The 19,116-nt window shown below is 48.4% G+C and overlaps 1 protein-coding gene across 1 annotated transcript; it reads right to left on the bottom strand.

Annotated features, from left to right (window-relative positions):
* Positions 1 to 362: 362 nt before the first annotated feature.
* LOC117042449 (zinc finger protein 558-like) lies at positions 363 to 13,654 on the bottom strand. The gene is made up of 5 exons (XM_033141995.1): positions 13,604 to 13,654; positions 13,142 to 13,300; positions 12,419 to 12,545; positions 2,679 to 2,774; positions 363 to 1,152 (listed from the first exon to the last, which is right to left on the bottom strand). Exons 1-5 carry the CDS (start codon positions 13,652 to 13,654, stop codon positions 485 to 487), a joined length of 1,101 nt encoding a protein of 366 aa, XP_032997886.1. The 3' UTR covers positions 363 to 484.
* Between the last annotated feature and the right edge of the window lie 5,462 nt (positions 13,655 to 19,116).

Raw genomic sequence — 19,116 nt, 5'->3', positions numbered from 1 at the left:
ACAAACTTAGTTGGTCTCTAAGGTGCTACTGGAAAGAATTTTTCTATTTTGTTTCGACTGTTAATCATGTTTTTGCTAATAAAGAGTTAACTCCAACTTGCTGGGCGTGCGCACATAGCACCTCCCAGGGTCTAGCTGCACTCCCAAGGAAGCTAGTGCATGGTGTTTTAAGAACAACAACCAGTAAACAAATCCCAGTACAAAACCATCATGTATTTAATGCAAAAGTTCAGAAACGCCATAAAGCCACCCAGTCAAACCTTCACAATGAAACCAGATTCCTGCCCCCAGGAAGGGCTTACTTTCAGCACCCAAGGCAAGCACTGCTTTGGGCAGTGATCAATGCTGCTCTGGAACACAGTGGGGCACAGCCAATAGTCAAGGGAGCTGGAGTCCAATAATACATTGAGGGCGACAGCTTCCCCTTGCCCCCATAAGACAGGAATGCCCTAAGTTCACGGCAGAGGTGACCAGCTCATCCCTCTCATATGTATTCTCTGATGTCCTGTAAGGTTCCGCCACTCCCGGAAACTTTCCCTACTCCCGGAGGAGGCCCTGCCTTCTCCGCCAAGTGGGTCATCTGATGCTTGGAGAAACTCGACCTGTTGCTGAAGCTGCTCCGGCACTCCAGGCAGGCATAGGACTTGTTGCCCGTGTGGATCTTCTCGTGGGCCGTCAAGCTGGAGTGGTGCTTGAAGCTCTTCCCGCACTCCGGGCACACGTACGGCTTCTCGCCCGTGTGGATCCTCTGGTGGTTCTTCAGGTCGACGCGTTGGCTGAAGCGCCTCTCGCACTCAGAGCACTGGTACGGCCTCTCGCCCGTGTGGGTCCTCTGGTGCCGTGCCAGGATGGGCCTCGTGCTGTAACACTTCCAGCAAACCGGGCACCTGTGTAGCTTCTCCCTGGGAGGTTTCGTTTCCCGTGGGACGAGGAACGACTTCCAGCGGTAGGTCCTCCCGGAATTGGTCCACACCTCTTCTCTTTCCCCAATGAGGAGGCCTCCAGAGGCCTCATCTTTCTGCTCTACTCTTCCCAAAGATTTCTCTTGTGTTCCCGGGTGCTCAGAAGGCAGGAGTAGATCTTCAGCCTCACCAAACATTCTTTTATCGCACAAAGAAGTTGGGGAGAGACAATCCCGGCTCCAAGCTTCCTCTGCAGAAGGGAGAAGAGCAGATTGCACCTTACATGTCTCAGGGGGAAAGCAATCTGCCTCAGAAACATTCCCCACCCCCAAAAAAGTATCCTGCTCCCTTAAATAGCTCTTCTTCAAAAAGCTCTTGGTAAGGATGACCAATTGGGACGCGGGTGGCGCTGTGGGTTAAACCACTGAGAACTAGGGCTTGCCGATCAGAAGGTTGGCGGTTCGAATCCCCGCAACGGGGTGAACTCCCATTGCTCGGTCCCTGCTCCTGCCAACCTAGCAGTTCGAAAGCACGTCAAAGTGGAAGTAGATAAATAGGTACGCTCCAGCGGGAAGGTAAACGGTATTTCTGTGTGTTGCTCTGGTTCGCCAGAAGCGGCTTAGTCATGCTGGCCATATGACCCGGAAAGCAGAGTTTGGGGCTACGTATGGACTTAGCCCTGCTTGTTTCCCCTGAATTTTTTTTAATGGGCACTCACTTGAAAATGGGAATGGTTAGACTATTTCAGGGGAGCAGATAGGTTTATAAGCCATGGCAACTAAATGGAGCTTCCCTATTCAAAGGCAGTTTATCTCCAAATGCCATAAGTACCGTGTTTCTCCTAAAATAAGACACCGTCTTATATATTTTTTCGCTCAACAAAACACAGTATGGCTTATTTTCAGGGGATGTCTTATTTTAACCGTGTCGCATCGGTACGCTGCATAGCCACGCCTCTCCAGGCTGTTTTAATGGGAGGTACCACGTCACTATGGCTTATTTTCGGGGTATGGCTTATTTTTGGGGAACGGCTTATATTTCGCAAATGCATAGAAATCCTGCTATGGCTTATTTTATGGCTATGTCTTATTTTAGGAGAAACAGGGTACGTCAACAGTATGGCCAGGGCTGTGGGCAGTGACGTCATCCAGCCAAGATGGCTCTCTACTCCTTTCTTTCCTTATATTCCAGCACCAAATGTACTCAATTAACACTTTCCCCCTCACAACGGCACAGGGAATAAAAGTTTGCAGCTTCTGATACAACTCCGAAGTCTCAAGGATCTAAAGAAAATGACTTGTGCTCTAATTTTGAATCCTGAGACTCACTTCTGTCAGCGGAGGGGGGAGACCAACCAGGTCAACACAGCTCCAAAGAACAGAAAAGGCAGGAAACTCAGTTTAAATGTGATGCCTGATGTTAGAGTTTAGCTCAGATACACAAGAATACTGGTCTCTCTAAGGAGCAGAAATAAACAATACTTCAAGAAAAGGCCGCTGATTTCAAAAACCATTAATTGTGCAAAAGATCAGAGCATAAAGAATAAAAACCACGGTCACCAGACCAGCGATAAACTATATGGCTAAGGCTGATGGGAACTGTACTCCAAAACATTTAGACGGCACCAGGTTGGAAAGGCTGATATACATATTTTTAAAAAACGAACCAACCCACTAACCCTGAGATACATGTCTTCTAGCTTTACATCTATTTTGTCAGGAAAAGTGTTCAGGAAATATGGTGTTCTGGCTGAACTAGGAAGATTCAAGCCTTTACCTGAAATGCTCTCCATGTCCTTGGAGTCCTGTACATAGATATTATTGTTGCCTTTAGGCCTGGAAATGAGGGCCATCTTGGGAAATAAATATCCTCCTTCAGAAGGGAAGACAAAAAATACAAGTGGTGTAGTGCGAGTGGGCCTCTCCTAGGTGAATTAGAGGTTGCTAAGTATAATAAAAGCGGCATCTTGAGAATGTGAGCCTGCTTGCCGTGCCTGGCGCTCCCTTTAAAGATAAACTTTCCCCTCTTACCCTTCTTAAGGGGCTATCTAGCCAAACCAAGATTTACGCTAATTGGTGTCCTTGCCCAGCTGGGAGGGAGAGTTAAAGATCAAACAGTGACCATTAGAGAAAAGCAGCGAGGCTGGGAAAATTGGGGAGTATACAGACACCCGGAGCCGCTGTTAAATAACATGCATACAGCTGCGTTAACTACCTGACACTTGTGAATTATGCCTGAGGTCCTTAGGGATTGGAGGATGTATATTCAAGCTTAAATCGGGTTGGATAATTATCGGGATACCACGGGGGATTATTATGTATATTAGTCCCGCGTTTAGAGATGCTAATTGTCAGAGACCGGTGGCTGGTTTTGACCAGGAGGCTGTAACTCTCAGCTGGGGGCAAGCGGTTAGCTGCCCCGGGAAAACTCACTCTGTGTTCGTGCTGGATAGCCGAGAACAACTGTCTGTTACTTTAACCAAGCCTTGTGTGAGTATGTTTAGTTAGTTATATTTTACAACGTTCTTATTTTCTGTTTGTACTCTTTTCTAAGAAACGTGTAACCTTGTTTTAACTTCTTTGCTTTTAAATAAACTTTTGAACTTTAGTTCTGTTGCCTTGTTTTGCCTTTGGTTAATAGTGAAGCTGAGTCCAGCGTCTGACCATTCGGACCCTACCAGGTTCTTGAGTATCCTTTGGCTACACCGTAAAGTGGGCCAAGGTGTGAAGCCTGTGTAATTAAGGTGGAGGTGTGACTCCCTGACACCTCTATCGGCTTCACAGCAAGGGAGTGGTGGCAGCGTACCTGTACGTGTTTGGTTATGCTTTTTTGGGTTCCCACAGACCTTCCCCCGCCTAGCTAATAGCTCTACGGGGCTCAGAGGCAGATAATAGCCGAGAGGAGGAGGAGGGGCTGTGAGAAATCCACTACATGTTGGCAAGCGGTGGGATCTCGACTTCGCTGATCAAAGGCAAACTAAGAAACACTAATTGTGTAGGCACGTATTTCTTGTGAAGAGTACAAACGTTTTCTAATTGGATTAGTAAGTTAGGGATGGCAGGAGTGTCAGACCCGACCGAGACTTTGCAGACTCTGGACCGATGGGGGTCGAGAGAAAGTCTCAGTCCCCCGCCTTATGGGACAGAGTCGCCAAGGAGACCAACTTCAAAGGGAGCGGAGGCTTCGTTGTTCTCAGATGATGACCCGGAGGGGGAGGAAGCTCACCGTTCCAGAGGGCCTCTAGCAGAAGCCGGGGAAGAGGTGCAGCAGCAATTCCAAACTTGTTGGGAGGAAGAGGTTCGTGCAGCCAAGGTGCACTTAGAGGGAAGATATTCCACAACTTCCGAGCCGACAGTACGCCCCAAGCAGACGGTGTGTGTGCCAGGTCGAGGCTGGGGTTCAGGCAGCCTTATGGACGTCCAGAGAGCGCGTCAGCGTCACCCTGCTGCAGCCGGACCAGCTAGCGTGGGGGAGCGGATTCAGCAGGAGCTGCCGAGATGCTTCAAGGAGGGCCGTGCCAGGGATGTGGATGACTACCGCGAGCCGGGACATCAGCCCAGGGGCCGTGCCAAAGACGTGAGTGACTATCAGGGTTTGAGACCACAGTTTAGAGGGCAGACCACGGATGTGGGGGACTATAGAGGGGCTCGCAGAGCCACTGCCCAGCGGGAAGAGGAGATGGGGCACCCTGTTTATCGAGAGGGTAGCCCTGGGAGAGCATATTCGCCGGATGGACAGAGGGGACCCAGGGGGCTGCCTCAATGGACTGAGCAGGGGGAAGTCTATCTGCCACGCCCAAGGAACCGGCAGGACTACTGGGAAGAACAGGCAGAGCGTCCGGAGGGACGTAGGGCGTATTACCCCCCTCCTCGAGAATACAGCCAGGGAGAGCGTCCCCGGGTTGCCCCAAGACGATCACCAGGCGAGGTGGCGTTGCAAGACATTAATTTGAAGCTCTTTCCTACTTACAAGCCACCCAATGATGTGTTAAGTTTTTTAACACTGTTCGAACTGACTTGCAAAGAAGTGGGTGTGCCTGAGCGTCTGTATATGACTGTTTTGCGATCTTTAGTCACAGCAGAGCTGGCTGATTTGTTGGGCCAGATGCCAGCGCAACAATTCTTAAATTATCGTCTTTATAAAGAGCTTGTGCTTCAACGTTATGGCCGCCAGCCGGAGTGCTATAGACGCGCCTTTCGAAAGGTGGACAAGTCAGCGTCCACAGAGAACTTTCCTCTTGTTGCAGCAAAAGTTGCGCAGCAGTTTGATTTTTGGTTGTCAGCCGCAGAAGTGGATACCTTTGCGAAGTTAAGACAAACTATGATTTTGGAACAATTTATGCGCTATCTGCCTGCAGAACTGGCTAGCTTAGTGGCAGACCAAAATCCAACTACTTATGAGCAGGCTGCGAAGTATGCAGAATCGTTCCGCTTGAACAGGACTAATTTGGGCAATAAAAGCCAGCCGGCCGGAGGCCGATCTGCTAATTTAGGGTCGGCGGGGAAGGCTGCTTTTCAACCCAGAGAGTGGGAGAAAAAACCTGGAGTGGTGCCTAAGGACTCTGTGTCGGGGGGAGGCGACAAGGCCAAAATTACCCCTGCCTCAGGACTCTGCTTTTATTGCCGGCGCGAGGGCCATGTCAAAGCATTTTGTCCGCTTCTGAAAGAAAAGCGGGGCCCCGTAGCTTCGTCCACTCCGGCGGTCCGTGTGATCCAACTCCCTGAGGAAGACTGGGATGCAGAAATCCAAGCCCAGATGGCAAGGGAGACCACCGACCTGGACGGGAGGGAGCAGGGTTTGAAGCCGCCTGCTGTGGCTCCTAGAAGTATTATGTCTGTTGCCTCTGCTCCTAGTGTGGGACCTGTTGGGACTGGGACAAATGTGGCTGTGGCACCACACATAGATTGGGCGAATATGGAGTATTCTGCACCCATTAGAATTAATCGCATTACAGTTAACTCATTTCGTGACTCTGGAGCTGATATCACCAGCGTGGCAAAGAACTTGGTTCTGCCTCAGCAGACTCAACCAAAGCCTTTGGAAGTTTTCCCATGTGGGGTGGAAGCCATTTCTCACCCTACTGTGAGTGTGCCGGTGTCTTTTCAAGGGTCTGAGGGAGATCACTTCGAAATCCTTCATGATCCTGATGAGGGTAAGACAGTGGTTTTGGGGGAGGATGTTTTGGGTTACGAAGTGTCTCTACAAACCCTCTTTGAGTGTGTTCCAGAGACAGAGACACAAGCAGCTGAAGTGCCAGAGGAAGAGGAACAGAGCCATTCTTGTCAGCAGCTGGCTGAGAATCCTCAGGAGGAAGGGGGGCCGCCCTTTCCACCCAGCCAGGCCGCAGTGACTGAGTTTGGGACTCCTGCCGTGCTGGAAAATCTACAAGTGTTTGCAGCTGAGCAGCAATCTGATCCTTCCTTGCAAGATTGTCGGGAGGCAGCAAAGAAACCCTCTCGAGGGGAGAAACGTGTGGGGTTTTCGTATCAGAAAGATCTGTTATATCGACAGTTCTGGCCGAAGAGGAGTGCAGACCAGGACTGTGTTTTGCAATTAGTAGTCCCTATGTCCAGGCGTGAGAAAGTCTTAACTCTAGCTCATTCTGATGCTTTAGCTGGACATTTTGGGGTAAAGGGGACTCTTGAACGTGTCTCTCGTTATTTCTATTGGCCTGATGTTCATAAAAGTGTAAAAAATTATGTAAGGTCTTGTGATGTGTGTCAAAGGGTGGGGAATGCTCGAGATGCTAGACCTAACTCCTTGCAGAGTGTCCCTTTGGAGGCCCATGTGTTTGAAAAGTGGGGAATTGATTTATTGGGGCCTTTGCCGAAAGCTAAAGGCGGGAAGATGTACATCTGTTCTGTTTTGGATTATGCTTCTCGTTATTTGTGGGCGGTGCCTCTACCTAATACCTCCGCCCAAAGTTTAGTGAAAGCTTTGATGCAGGCTTTTTGCACTCTGGGTATGCCTAGAGTCATTGTTTCAGACCTGGGTACGAATTTTATGGCAGGACTGACCCAAAAGGTTTTGCAGGTTGCTAAGATTTCCCATCACCCTGCAGTGGCTTTTCAACACCAAGGAAACGGGGCGGTGGAACGGGTACAACGAACCCTGGGCCAGATGTTACGGAAATATGCCTTGGCTCATGGTCCCCATTGGGATCAGAACTTGCCCTTTGTAGTAGCTGCATATAATGACTCTTACCAGAGAAGCCTGGGGTTTGCCCCAAACCAAGTGGTTTTTGGGAGACTTTTGAATTCTCCTCTGTCCATGCTCAGGAGCGAGTGGGAGGGGACCGAAGGAGAAGAAGGCATTAAGTTACCCTCTGTGTCAGAATATTTTGTAAACTTGAGAAAAACTCTGTCTGAGATCTGGGAACTTGCCAAAGAGAATTTAGAAGGGGCACGTGTGACCCAGAAAAGGGATTATGATGTGAAAGCAGTACAAAAGGATTTTGAGGTGGGAGACAAAGTCCTGATCCTGAAACCCGGTCGCCCACATAAACTGGATGTTAAATGGAGTGGACCAGGGGTGGTTACAGCTAAGCTAAGTACTGTGCGCTATTTGGTGGATTGTTCTGAGTTGCACGAGCGCCCAAAGGAGTACCATGCTAATTCCTTAAAACGGTACTTTGAGCCCGGGGTCCCTATCCTAGCCATTTCAGGAGGTTTAGGGGATACCCCTTCTGCACCTCTGGATCTTTTGGAAGAATACAAGCAGGCTGGTGCTATTTCAGATGTTTTACGGTTGCCGGGACTGTCAGAACGGCAAGCTGAGGAGCTGTATGAGGCCCTCAAGCCCTTTGAAAATACTTTCAGCACCAAGCCTGGTCGAACCCATTTGGCGCAGCACCACTTTAATACAGGGGATGCCGCTCCTATTGCCTCTCGTCCCTATAGGGTCAGTGAGGCGCATGCCCGCAGTGTGGAGGCGGAATTGAAAGAAATGTTGGACTTAGACGTCATAGAGCCTAGTAAGAGTCCGTGGTCGTCTCCTATAGTTCTGGTGCCCAAGGCCGGGGGCGGAATTCGCTTTTGTGCAGATTATAGGAGGTTAAACTTGGTGATTACCCCAGATGTTTTTCCCCTGCCCAGGGTTGATACCTTAATTGAGAAACTGGGAGGGGCCAAGTTCATTTCTGTGTTGGATTTGACCAAAGGATACTGGCAGATCCCCCTGACCCCTGAAGCGGCTGAAAAGTCAGCTTTTACCACTCATGTGGGGCTGTTTCAATTCAAAGTTCTCCCGTTTGGACTTCGAAACGCACCTGCCTGTTTCCAAAGGTTAATTAACTCATTAATTCATGATATGAGTGAGTACTGTTGTGCTTATTTGGATGATCTTGCCATTTATTCCAATTCCTGGCAGGAGCACTTGGAGCATGTACAGAAAGTCTTGTCCAGACTAACGGAAGCCAACCTGACGGTCAAGCTTGCTAAGTGCCAGTTTGCTCAGGGGGAGGTTGTATACTTGGGTTTCAAAGCTGGCTCTGGAAACATCAAGGCTTTAGAAGCTAAGATCCAGAGTGTGCAAGAGTGGCCTCGCCCTCAGACCAAGAAGGACGTGCAGAGTTTCATTGGTGTGGTTAATTACTATAAAAGGTTTATTGTCCATTTTTCCACACTGGCCAGTCCTCTGACTGATTTGTGTAAAAAGTCCTTACCCCTTAAGGTGAATTGGACTGATAAGTGTCAACAGGCTTTCCAGTTGCTAAAGCGAGCCCTAGTGAGCTCTCGTGTGATGCTTGCTCCAGACCAAAGTCGCCCCTTCGTGGTTCAGACTGATGCCAGTCAGACAGGATTGGGGGCTGTTTTAATTCAGCAGGATGAAGCGGGGGAGTGGCGCCCAGTGGTTTATTTGAGCAAAAAGCTACTTCCTCGAGAACGCAATCTGGCAGTTATTGAGAAGGAATGCCTTGCTTTGGTGTGGGCTTTGACAAAATTGCGCCCATATTTGTGGGGAAATGTCTTTGAGGTCCAAACTGATCATTCACCTCTGTGTTGGTTAGAGAGGGTGAAAAATACAAATCAAAAACTGTTGAGATGGAGTCTGACACTGCAAGACTACCAATTTACTGTGACCCATCTTCCTGGGAAGAAAAATATTGTTGCTGATGCTCTTTCTCGTATGTATCAAGCTGGAGAGTGATGCTGCTAAACTTAAGGGTGCTTGTCACTCACAGCTTGGCCAGATCTACCTCATTGTGTAAATAGTGCTGAAATTTCGGGACTTCACCCCAAATTTCATCTTAGACGGGAGGGTGTAGTGCGAGTGGGCCTCTCCTAGGTGAATTAGAGGTTGCTAAGTATAATAAAAGCGGCATCTTGAGAATGTGAGCCTGCTTGCCGTGCCTGGCGCTCCCTTTAAAGATAAACTTTCCCCTCTTACCCTTCTTAAGGGGCTATCTAGCCAAACCAAGATTTACGCTAATTGGTGTCCTTGCCCAGCTGGGAGGGAGAGTTAAAGATCAAACAGTGACCATTAGAGAAAAGCAGCGAGGCTGGGAAAATTGGGGAGTATACAGACACCCGGAGCCGCTGTTAAATAACATGCATACAGCTGCGTTAACTACCTGACACTTGTGAATTATGCCTGAGGTCCTTAGGGATTGGAGGATGTATATTCAAGCTTAAATCGGGTTGGATAATTATCGGGATACCACGGGGGATTATTATGTATATTAGTCCCGCGTTTAGAGATGCTAATTGTCAGAGACCGGTGGCTGGTTTTGACCAGGAGGCTGTAACTCTCAGCTGGGGGCAAGCGGTTAGCTGCCCCGGGAAAACTCACTCTGTGTTCGTGCTGGATAGCCGAGAACAACTGTCTGTTACTTTAACCAAGCCTTGTGTGAGTATGTTTAGTTAGTTATATTTTACAACGTTCTTATTTTCTGTTTGTACTCTTTTCTAAGAAACGTGTAACCTTGTTTTAACTTCTTTGCTTTTAAATAAACTTTTGAACTTTAGTTCTGTTGCCTTGTTTTGCCTTTGGTTAATAGTGAAGCTGAGTCCAGCGTCTGACCATTCGGACCCTACCAGGTTCTTGAGTATCCTTTGGCTACACCGTAAAGTGGGCCAAGGTGTGAAGCCTGTGTAATTAAGGTGGAGGTGTGACTCCCTGACACCTCTATCGGCTTCACAGCAAGGGAGTGGTGGCAGCGTACCTGTACGTGTTTGGTTATGCTTTTTTGGGTTCCCACAGACCTTCCCCCGCCTAGCTAATAGCTCTACGGGGCTCAGAGGCAGATAATAGCCGAGAGGAGGAGGAGGGGCTGTGAGAAATCCACTACAAGTGGAATTAGGAAAGAAGTTACTCGTTCTGACACATATCTCCATACCAACCTGGGTCCTAACCAGACCCCGAGATCATGTTTCGGGGCCCTGCTTCGTGTGCCTCCTCCATGAGAGGTCCAGAGGGTGGCAGCACGAGAACGGGGCCTTTTCTGCAGTGGCTCCGTGTTTGTGAAAAGCTCTCCCCAGGGACATTCACCTGGCGCCTTCATTATACAACTTTCGGCGCCAGGCAAAAACGTTCCTCTTCAACCAGGCCTGTGGATTCTGTGTCCTTTAAAAGGATTCTGTGTCCTTTAAAAGGTGTTTTGTGGGAAGGAGGGATATTGGTTTTATTTCGGGTTTCATTCTTCGTTTTTATTATGCATTTCGTGTTTTTATTTTGTATTTTCGTGCTGTAAAGCTCCCCGAGACCTTCGTATGAAAGGTGGTATACAAAATAAATAAATGAAGAAAGGCAGCTCCCAGAATTCTTTGGGGGAAGCCACGCCTGCTAAAGGGGCATAAGAATGCTTTAAATGTATGGTGAGGATGTGAACTTTCATAGAATCCTAGAGTTGGAAGAGACCACAAGGGCCATCCAGTCCAACCCCCTGCCAAGCAGGAAACACCATCAAAGCATTCCTGCTTAAAGACCTCCAAAGAAGGAGACTCCACCACACTCCTTGGCAGCAAATTCCACTGTCAAACAGCTCTCACTGTCAGGAAATTCTTCCTAATGTTTAGGGGGAATCTTCTTTCTTGTAGTTTGAATCCCTTGCCCCGTGTCCACTTCTCTGGAGCAGCAGAAAACAACCTTTCTCCCTCCTCTATATGACATCCTTTTATATATTTGAACATGGCTATCATATCACCCCTTAACCTTCTCTTCTCCAGGCTAAACATACCCAGCTCCCTAAGCAGGCATCGTTTCCAGGCCTTTGACCATTTTGGTTGCCCTCCTCTGGACACATTCCAGCTTGTCAGTATCCTTCTTGAACTGTGGTGCCCAGAAATGGACACAGTATTCCAGGTGAGGTCTGACCAGAGCGAAATACAGTGGTACTATTACTTCCCTTGATCTAGATGCTATACTCCTATTGATGCAGCCCAGAATTGCATTGGCTTTTTTAGCTGCTGCATCACACTGTTGACTCATGTCAAGTCTATGGTCTACCAAGACTCCTAGATCCTTTTCACATGTACTGCTCTCAAGTCAGGTGTCACCCATCCTGTATCTGTTCCTTTCATATATTTTTTTTTGCCCAAGTGTAGTACTTTACATTTCTCCCTGTTAAAATTCATCTTGTTTGCTTTGGCCCAGTTCTCTAATCTGTTAAGGTCATTTTGAAGTGTGATCCTGTCCTCTGGGGTATTAGCCACCCCTAATGGGGTATTAGCCACTTTGACAGGGAGCCTTTCCAAACCCTAAATGGGGATTGATCCTGGGGCCTTCTGTATGCATGCATGCATGAATCGATTTATTTCGGTTCCTGATCAGAGTACAATATATACAGTCGACTTCCAAGCTACGACTGTACAACAACAGAGGACATACAAACATAAATAGATTAAAATTAGGCTCCATGAGATAATACACGATAAATAATTCAAACTGCTAAAATATATAACTTAAAGCCTTAGTTGCTAATTTAAAACGTATTAAGACATTGGCGGTTAGATTCATTCAATGCTTGTCTCCTTGATTTTATAGCAGCAGCACAGAATTTAGGCACTTTTAATGTAACCTCTAGTTCCCAGTGTGGTGTAGTGGTTAAGAGCGGTGGACTCGTAATCTGGTGAACTGGGTTCGATTCCCCGCTCCTCCACCTGCAGCTGCTGGGTGACCTTGAGCTAGTCACACTTCTCTGAAGTCTCTCAGCCCCACTCACCTCACAGAGTGTTTGTTGTGGGGGAGGAAGGGAAAGGAGAATGTGAGCCGCTTTGAGACTCCTTCGGATAGTGATAAAGCGGGATATCAAATCCAAACTCTTCTTCTTCTTCCCTGTCCTGTATTAAGTATTTCAAGTAATAATCACCACTTCCGCTTGGGGTTTGCTGCATGATTGGAGTGATAAATATAGAGCCTATAGCCTTGTAATAGTGACAATGTATGCAAGGCAAGTGCTCTAGCCACTGAGCAACGACCCTTTCCTTATTCAAACTGAGAGATGGGAAAAGTAAGTCTATTATATGCTTTCCTAGAGCCTTCCCAAGCCCTCTCTGCAACAAAGAAGGGATGCATACCCAGAGAGGCCCAGTTGATGTTGTTCTCTACCATGACATCTATATAGAGAGCTCTTTGGTCCGGATCCAAAAGGGCCCATTCTTCCTCACTGAAGTGGATCGCTACGTCCTGAAAGGTCACCAAAACCTGGAAAGGAGGCACAAGAGCTTCAGATGTGGCTTCATCCCAGATTGTTGATTCGCCCAGTTCAGTAGTTTATAGACTGACCAACCAGAGGGTCTCCAGGGTCCCAGGCAAGGAAATTGCATAGTACAGAGTTGGACCTAGTTGACGTTTTGCTGCACCACAAATCCCATCATCCCTGTGCATTGGCCGTGCTGGCTGGGGCTGATGGGAGTTGGAGTCCATAAACAAATCCAGAGGCCACCACAATAGCTACCCTTGATCAATGCTAACTGGGTTTCAAGATAGCCTAGCTGGAGAAGCCAGAGACTGAACCTGGGATGCAGGGGCGTAGCAAGGTAAATTGGTACCCAGGGGCAAAAAATTTTTTGTCACCCCCCCCCCCAAGGCATGGGAAGGTCAGGTGGTACCTGGTGCGGAAAATTTCTTGTCAACCCCCCCATTGATCCCCCCCCCCCCGCAAAAAGGTTTTACGTTATTTCATATTTTCTTACAAAGGAGCTTGTCAGGAGCAGCAGATGGGGCTAAGGTCACCCCTCAAACTGAAGCGAAGTGAAATTGGTAGGTTGTCGCCCCAGAGACAGTTGCCCCTTTCCCACCTGAGCTGGAACCAGAGCAACTTTTGCCACACCAGCAGGAAGAGAGGCCGGCCCAGAGAAAGCGCCAGGGATGCCATCCTTCCGAACGCAGTGGTGAAAATGGGCTCCTCCCCACGGTTGAGCGCTGCTGAAGGGATACAGCAGGAGAGGTAAGCGTTGCTACAAAAGGGAATGAGGAAGGTGGAAGAGGCAGCCTAAAATATTGCCATAAAATGGGAACGGGGACAACAGAACGAGGCAAGCTGCAGAAGTGAACTAGGATGGGGGAAGAGGCACGCCTCTGTTTTTTCTGGTTCACACAGGTATCTTAGGAACCCATGCCCTTGTTACTTTCTCCAAACATCCCCTGAGCCACACCTGGGTCACAATTTATTCAACTCTGACAAAGACAACAATGGTGTCACCTGAATGGCGATTTATAGTATTTATGCCGTGTCATTTTAATATTTCAAATGCCCCTACAGGTTTTTGGCTCTCCTCCTGCATTTGCAAAGCCTCTAAGTAACCCTCCATAACCCCCATTTCTTTTCATCAGAGCTATTAAGCATGTTTTAATAAAATGCCTTAGACTCAGAATCAAAACATTACAAGGGACCCGAAGGGTCATTTAGCCCAACCCCCTGCAATGTAATGAATGTCCATCTGCTCATTCCCCAATCCTGTAAACCTACAATAAGCCTTCCATTCTCTCAGAGGCTGCCTCCTCGCAGCGCTCCTGTGCTTTTGACAGCTTCATAAAAAGGCAGAAATGCTTCAGGTGAAGCTTTCCCCCAACATATAGAAACAATGAGCAGTTTCTGTTTTTTAAAAAATTTAGAGCTGCAAACTCTACCTTCTCCCAACTCTGGAAGTTTTGCCGTAAAGGTCCCATCAGCCCTGGTTGGCGTGGGGGGTCGATGGGAGTTGTAGTGCCATCTGGGACTGATGGGAGTTGTAGTCCAAAACATTTAGAGTGTATCAAGTTGGGGGAGCCTTCTCCAAATCCATTTCTTTGCAAAGTGAATCATGGTTGCCACATTTGTCCTGGCATGGGAAAGTCACTCTGTGTTGGTTTGTTTAGCAATTTGGTTTAAGAATAAAAGGAAAACTCCCCGGATGCCTAGATCCAGTTTTGGGGCACCAACCGCACCTTCCTGAAAGGCATGCAGGATTAGGAAATTGAGAGTAGAACAACGCCTGCCACCTGGGCTCACCAAAACATCAAATAAATCCAACTAGATGTGCTCAACTTTAGCTTGCTTCGCTGTTGTTTCATAGAATGACAGAATCATAGAGTTGGAAGGGGTCGCAAGGATCATCCAAACCAACCCCCTGCAGTGCAGGAATCTCAAAACACCGCCCCCCTCCCAATTTGAAACCATATAAGAGACCCTGCTTAGCTTTGCAAATGTGCAGCAGTCAATTGTTTAGTCTCAGGCTAGAACCTGCGGACCTCAGCATCGCCCAGCCCTGCAAATTGCCAGTCGATAAAGGAGAGCTGTTCCCGGCTCATGTGCAGAGCGCTGTCCGATTCCCACCCACGTCTCGCTCGCGAGTGAGCTGCAAATCAGCCTTGCATGGGTGGGGCGGACACTTTCGGGGATGATCGGGTTTACAGAAAAGGGATCTCCCGCTACCTTAAAAACAACCCTCCGCTCTGCGATCTACCCCACCTGCCCGGTGCCCGATCCTTTTCTCTCTCCCCAGGATCTACCTCCGCTTCCTTCCTCGGCCCTCGTGGCGCAGGGCAGCGGGCGCCCGTGCTCAGCGGCGTCTTGCTCCACGCAAAGTCTCCTCGGAGTTGGCCTCCGCCTAACCCCCCTACCCTTAGGGAAATCGAGACCACAAAGGAGCTGGAGGAGGAAGAGGTGGACAAGCCACCGAAACAGCCGCTCTGTTATGGATGAAATTCCTGCATTGCAGGGGGTTGGACTAGATGACCACCAGGGGTGCCCTCCCAAGTCTACAGTTCTATGTCTCGCTTAAAAACAGCTGCTTCAGGCTTCTAGTTCCTAGCTTCCGCCTCATATTTGGACCTCCTGCTTCCGGAGAGGGGAGGTGGCTGGAGGAGGAGGAGTGCAGGAGCTGCCTTGCCACCGACCCCTGAATACTTTCCAGGCCGCAGCTCAGAGCAGCGCCGCCTATCTCCTGCGCATAGGCGCGGAACTCTGGCGGGCTGCTGCCAGTCAGTGTGGACAATACTGAGCTGGACCGGTATAAGGCAGCTTCCTATGCTCCTAAGAACCAGAGCCCCGGATCTGTGATCCTGTATAGACCCTCCAAGTGTCCTTATTTTCCAGGGACGTCCCTGATTTAGAGAAACCGTCCCGGTTTCTTATTTGAAACCACTTTTCCTTTAGGATGTCCCGATTTTCATGGGAGAAATTTTGGAGGGTCTGGAGTTATCTGCCCTCCGAGCCGTCTCTGAAGGCAATTCTGTACGTCCAAAATGGAAAGCAAGAGCAGGGTCCTCAAAACAGCCGCAGGGTGTTGGGATCGGGACAGCCGACCAGTGAGATCTAGTCCAACCCTTTGCAATGCAGAATATGCAGAGGTCCCCTTGCAACCTTTGCGTTATTAGCACCATACTCTAAGCGGCTGAGCTATCCTCTACCTCGCTGGCTGTTTTGTGGCTGGTTCCTGGGATGGGATTCCTTTTTTTTTTTTTTTTTACTGTTTAACAATTTTATTGTTGGTGAAGAAGCTTGCCATTATGAAAGTTCTGTAGAAAACAGTATCTCCCATTTTCAGTTTAGATTACTCAAAAGCGGAAGTTTGTTATTAGTGAAAATTCCAGTAGAAAGAAAACTCTGTAGAAACAGTCTTGGCACATAAAGTAAAAGCTTTTAAACAACTTAGATCTGAAAAGATTATCTACCATGCAAGAATATTGGCAGAATAAAGCCCATTTCTAATGGCTGGTATTCACATCCTTTAAGATGTTAACATGGAAGACACTTAAACCTGTTTTATATAAAGTTAATTGCATATAAATATGGTCTCACCATAACTGGCAGTCTTTATACAAGCCAGTTACTGTATTCAGTTACTGTATCCTGGGATGGGAGGGCACCAGCTTGGGGAAGGCTGCATCATGGCATCTTACGCTGGCAGCCTTTCAACAGTCACAAGACTCTGAAAATGCTTCTCCCACCACACCGCCTCCTCCCGTAAACAGGGTTAAGGAGAACGAGTCTTTGTTCCTAGAGAAGCCGCGAGAGCCTCTTCCGGCTTCGCTGAACCTTCACTGGAGGACCCGAGAGAGCAGGGCAGCTGGTGGGAGGTGAAGTCCGTGATTGTGAAAAGCTTCCGCATTTCCCTGGGTCTCTCTCGGGCAGCGGACGTGACGTATTGACGGCGGCCCAGCCCGGGGAGCTTGCCCCTCCCCTCCTCGCCCGCCCACCCCGCCGAGGTCGGCCCAGCTACGCGCAGAAAGGCCGCTTAGAGGCCGCCGCCGCCGCCCCGCCCGGGAAGCAGCACGGGGCAGGCCCCAGCTAGGCCCTTAGCCCGTGGGGGACCAGGCTTCGGCGCCCGCAGACGTACAGGCCTCGAGAAGGCCGCAGGTAGGCTGAGGGCCCGGGCTCCGTCCTGCAAGAGTGGGCCGTGAGGCCTAGGCGGCCGCAGCTCATCAAATTCAAATTCAAATTTATTGCGGCTATAAGCCCATAAAAACATAAATATGGAATACATGACATAAAATTACAGCAAACCATAGACCCTGGAGTCATAGGGGAAACAAACCACAGCACAAATACAAGTTTTAAAATTGCAACCAGGGAGCAGAAAACAAAAGTATTAGTGGTCGTGTAGTTGGCCACAGCGCCTTTTTTGAGATATGACTAGAGTTTAGAAACCTTGCCACCTGCAAGGTTGTATAGGAGTCGTTGTCTTGCAGGAGTAAGGCAAGGTGTGACTCAGCTGGTGCCACCTGTAAGTTTCTGAGTCATTGGTCTTAATAATTTTGCCCGAGCCTCACTATGCAGGGAACAGATAAAGATTATATGATGGAGAGATTCCGTCGACTGTTTATCACAATCACAAAAGGCGGAAACTAGGCCCTTGAAAAATCTATGTCTCAGGACATTAGAAGGAAAGACATTAAACCTCGCTTTGGTGAAAGCGAATCGGTGCCAGCAGTGGAGAGGGAGGATAGGTATAGAGGGACATGATGTGTTGGAGTAACTCCAAAATTCCGAGGCGAGCAGACACCCCCACCCAGCATATGATTACGCTGCAGCTCCAAATCGTCCAGTCTTTGTTTGATTAGTCTTTTTGCCGGAGCAGGGTCTAAATTAGGAAGGGAAGAGGTGCGGGGTTGAGGGTGCGAGCGGGGCTGGGGCCGAGTGGGAGGAAGATGGTCTGCGAGGAGATAAGTTGGCGGCGGCAAGGAAGGCTGAGGGAAAGTGGTGGCCGCCATCTTGAATTACTACATTGTACAGATAGCACACCTTTCACAGGTTAAAAACGTGATTTTATGCAAAATAAAAAAGCGCCCTCTTTTGCAATTTTCCCATGTCATTCATATATATATATATCTATATATATATATATATAACTTTACTTCTTCTTTCTCAGCTTAATCAATCTCCTTTAATACCTGAAAATAATGCCCCCGCAAAACAAACTTAAGTCGTCGTACTCGCAAAGCAAAAGCATCACGACGTGCACGTGCAAACAAACCCAGGAACAACGTTTATCAAGAAATGAAAAACAAAGACAAAGAAGGGCTCAAAGACGTGCCGAGGAAACACCAGAACAACGTGAAACCAGACTTCAGGATGCACGATTACGAACACGGACAAAGGCGTTCTCTACTTGCACAACGCTACGTTCCCAACACAATGAACGACAGAGATTAAAGCGACAGCAACTCGTGGCCGGGTCAAATATTACTGCCATAAATGGGGGTGGGGAAAACAGGAGAGAAAAGCTGTAGAAGTGAACCAGGATGGTGGAAGAGGTAAGCCTCTGTTTTTCTGGCTCACACAGGTATCTTAGGAACCCATGCCCTTGTTACTTTCTCCAAACATCCCCTGAGCCACACCTGGGTCACATGCCCACAATTTATTCAACTCTGACAAAGACAGCAAGGTTTCATCCTGAATGCTGGTTTATAGTATTTATGCCGTGTCATTTTAATATTTCAAATGCCCCTACAGGTTTTTGGCTCTCCTCTTGCATTTGCAAAGCCTCTAAGTATTCCTCCAGAATCCCCCATTTCCTTTCATCAGAGCTATTAAGCATGTTTTAATAAATGCCTTAGCTCAGAATTATAGCATACAAGGGATTAAGCATTACAAGCGCTCCTGTGCTTTTAACAGCTTCATAAAAGGCAGAAATGCTTCTGGTGAAGCTTTCCCCCAACATATAGACACATTGAGCAGTTTCTGGTTTTTTTTTTTTTTAATAGAGCTGTAAACTCTACCTTCCCCCAAATCTGGAAGTTGTGCTGTAGAGGTCCCATCAGCCCTGGTTGGCATGGGAGTTCTAGTGCCATCTGGGACTGATGGGAGTTGTAGTCCAAAACATTTAGAGTGTAGCAGGTTGGGGGAGCCTTCTCTAAATCCATTCTTTGCAGAGTGAATCATGGTTGCCACATTTGTTCTGGCATAGTAAAGTCACTCTTGTTGCTTTGTTTAGCAATTTGGTTTACGAATACAGTCATACCCCAGGTTGCGCACGCTCCGTGTTGCGTACGTTCGGGTTAAGAACGCCCCGCAACCTGGAAACGTTTCCGGAGCACGCGCAACCCGGGGTATGACTTTATTCAAATTGCGCTACTTCCGGGTTTTCAGGTCGTCCCCCCCCAGTGCGTCAGGATACGCACGCCTGCCATAGCTGTCGAGTTTCGGATTTGAAAATAAGGAATCAGCAGCCTCACCTATCCCGGGGACAGTCACATGGCAGTGGTGGGCGGAACCAGAAGCAAAAGTGGGTGGCACTGGTGTGAACGCGCGCAGTAGGCTTACTGTATTTGGAAACACTGCCCGTGGGCT

This window comes from Lacerta agilis, chromosome 2 (genome assembly GCF_009819535.1).
Source record: "Lacerta agilis isolate rLacAgi1 chromosome 2, rLacAgi1.pri, whole genome shotgun sequence".
In the NCBI taxonomy this organism is placed as follows: domain Eukaryota; kingdom Metazoa; phylum Chordata; class Lepidosauria; order Squamata; family Lacertidae; genus Lacerta; species Lacerta agilis.
This window is presented reverse-complemented; position numbering and strand designations above follow the sequence as displayed.

Excerpts from the sequence above, each read along its gene's own strand:
- LOC117042449 (XM_033141995.1), bottom strand. The coding sequence starts at position 13,654 with ATGGAGGGTTACTTAGAGGCTTTGCAAATGCAGGAGGAGAGCCAAAAA. Across the intron at positions 12,546-13,141 it reads TTGCTCTGGTTCCAGCTCAG|GTTTTGGTGACCTTTCAGGA; the intron begins GTGGGAAAGGGG and ends CCTCCTTTCCAG. Across the intron at positions 2,775-12,418 it reads CATCAACTGGGCCTCTCTGG|GAGGATATTTATTTCCCAAG; the intron begins GTATGCATCCCT and ends TCCCTTCTGAAG.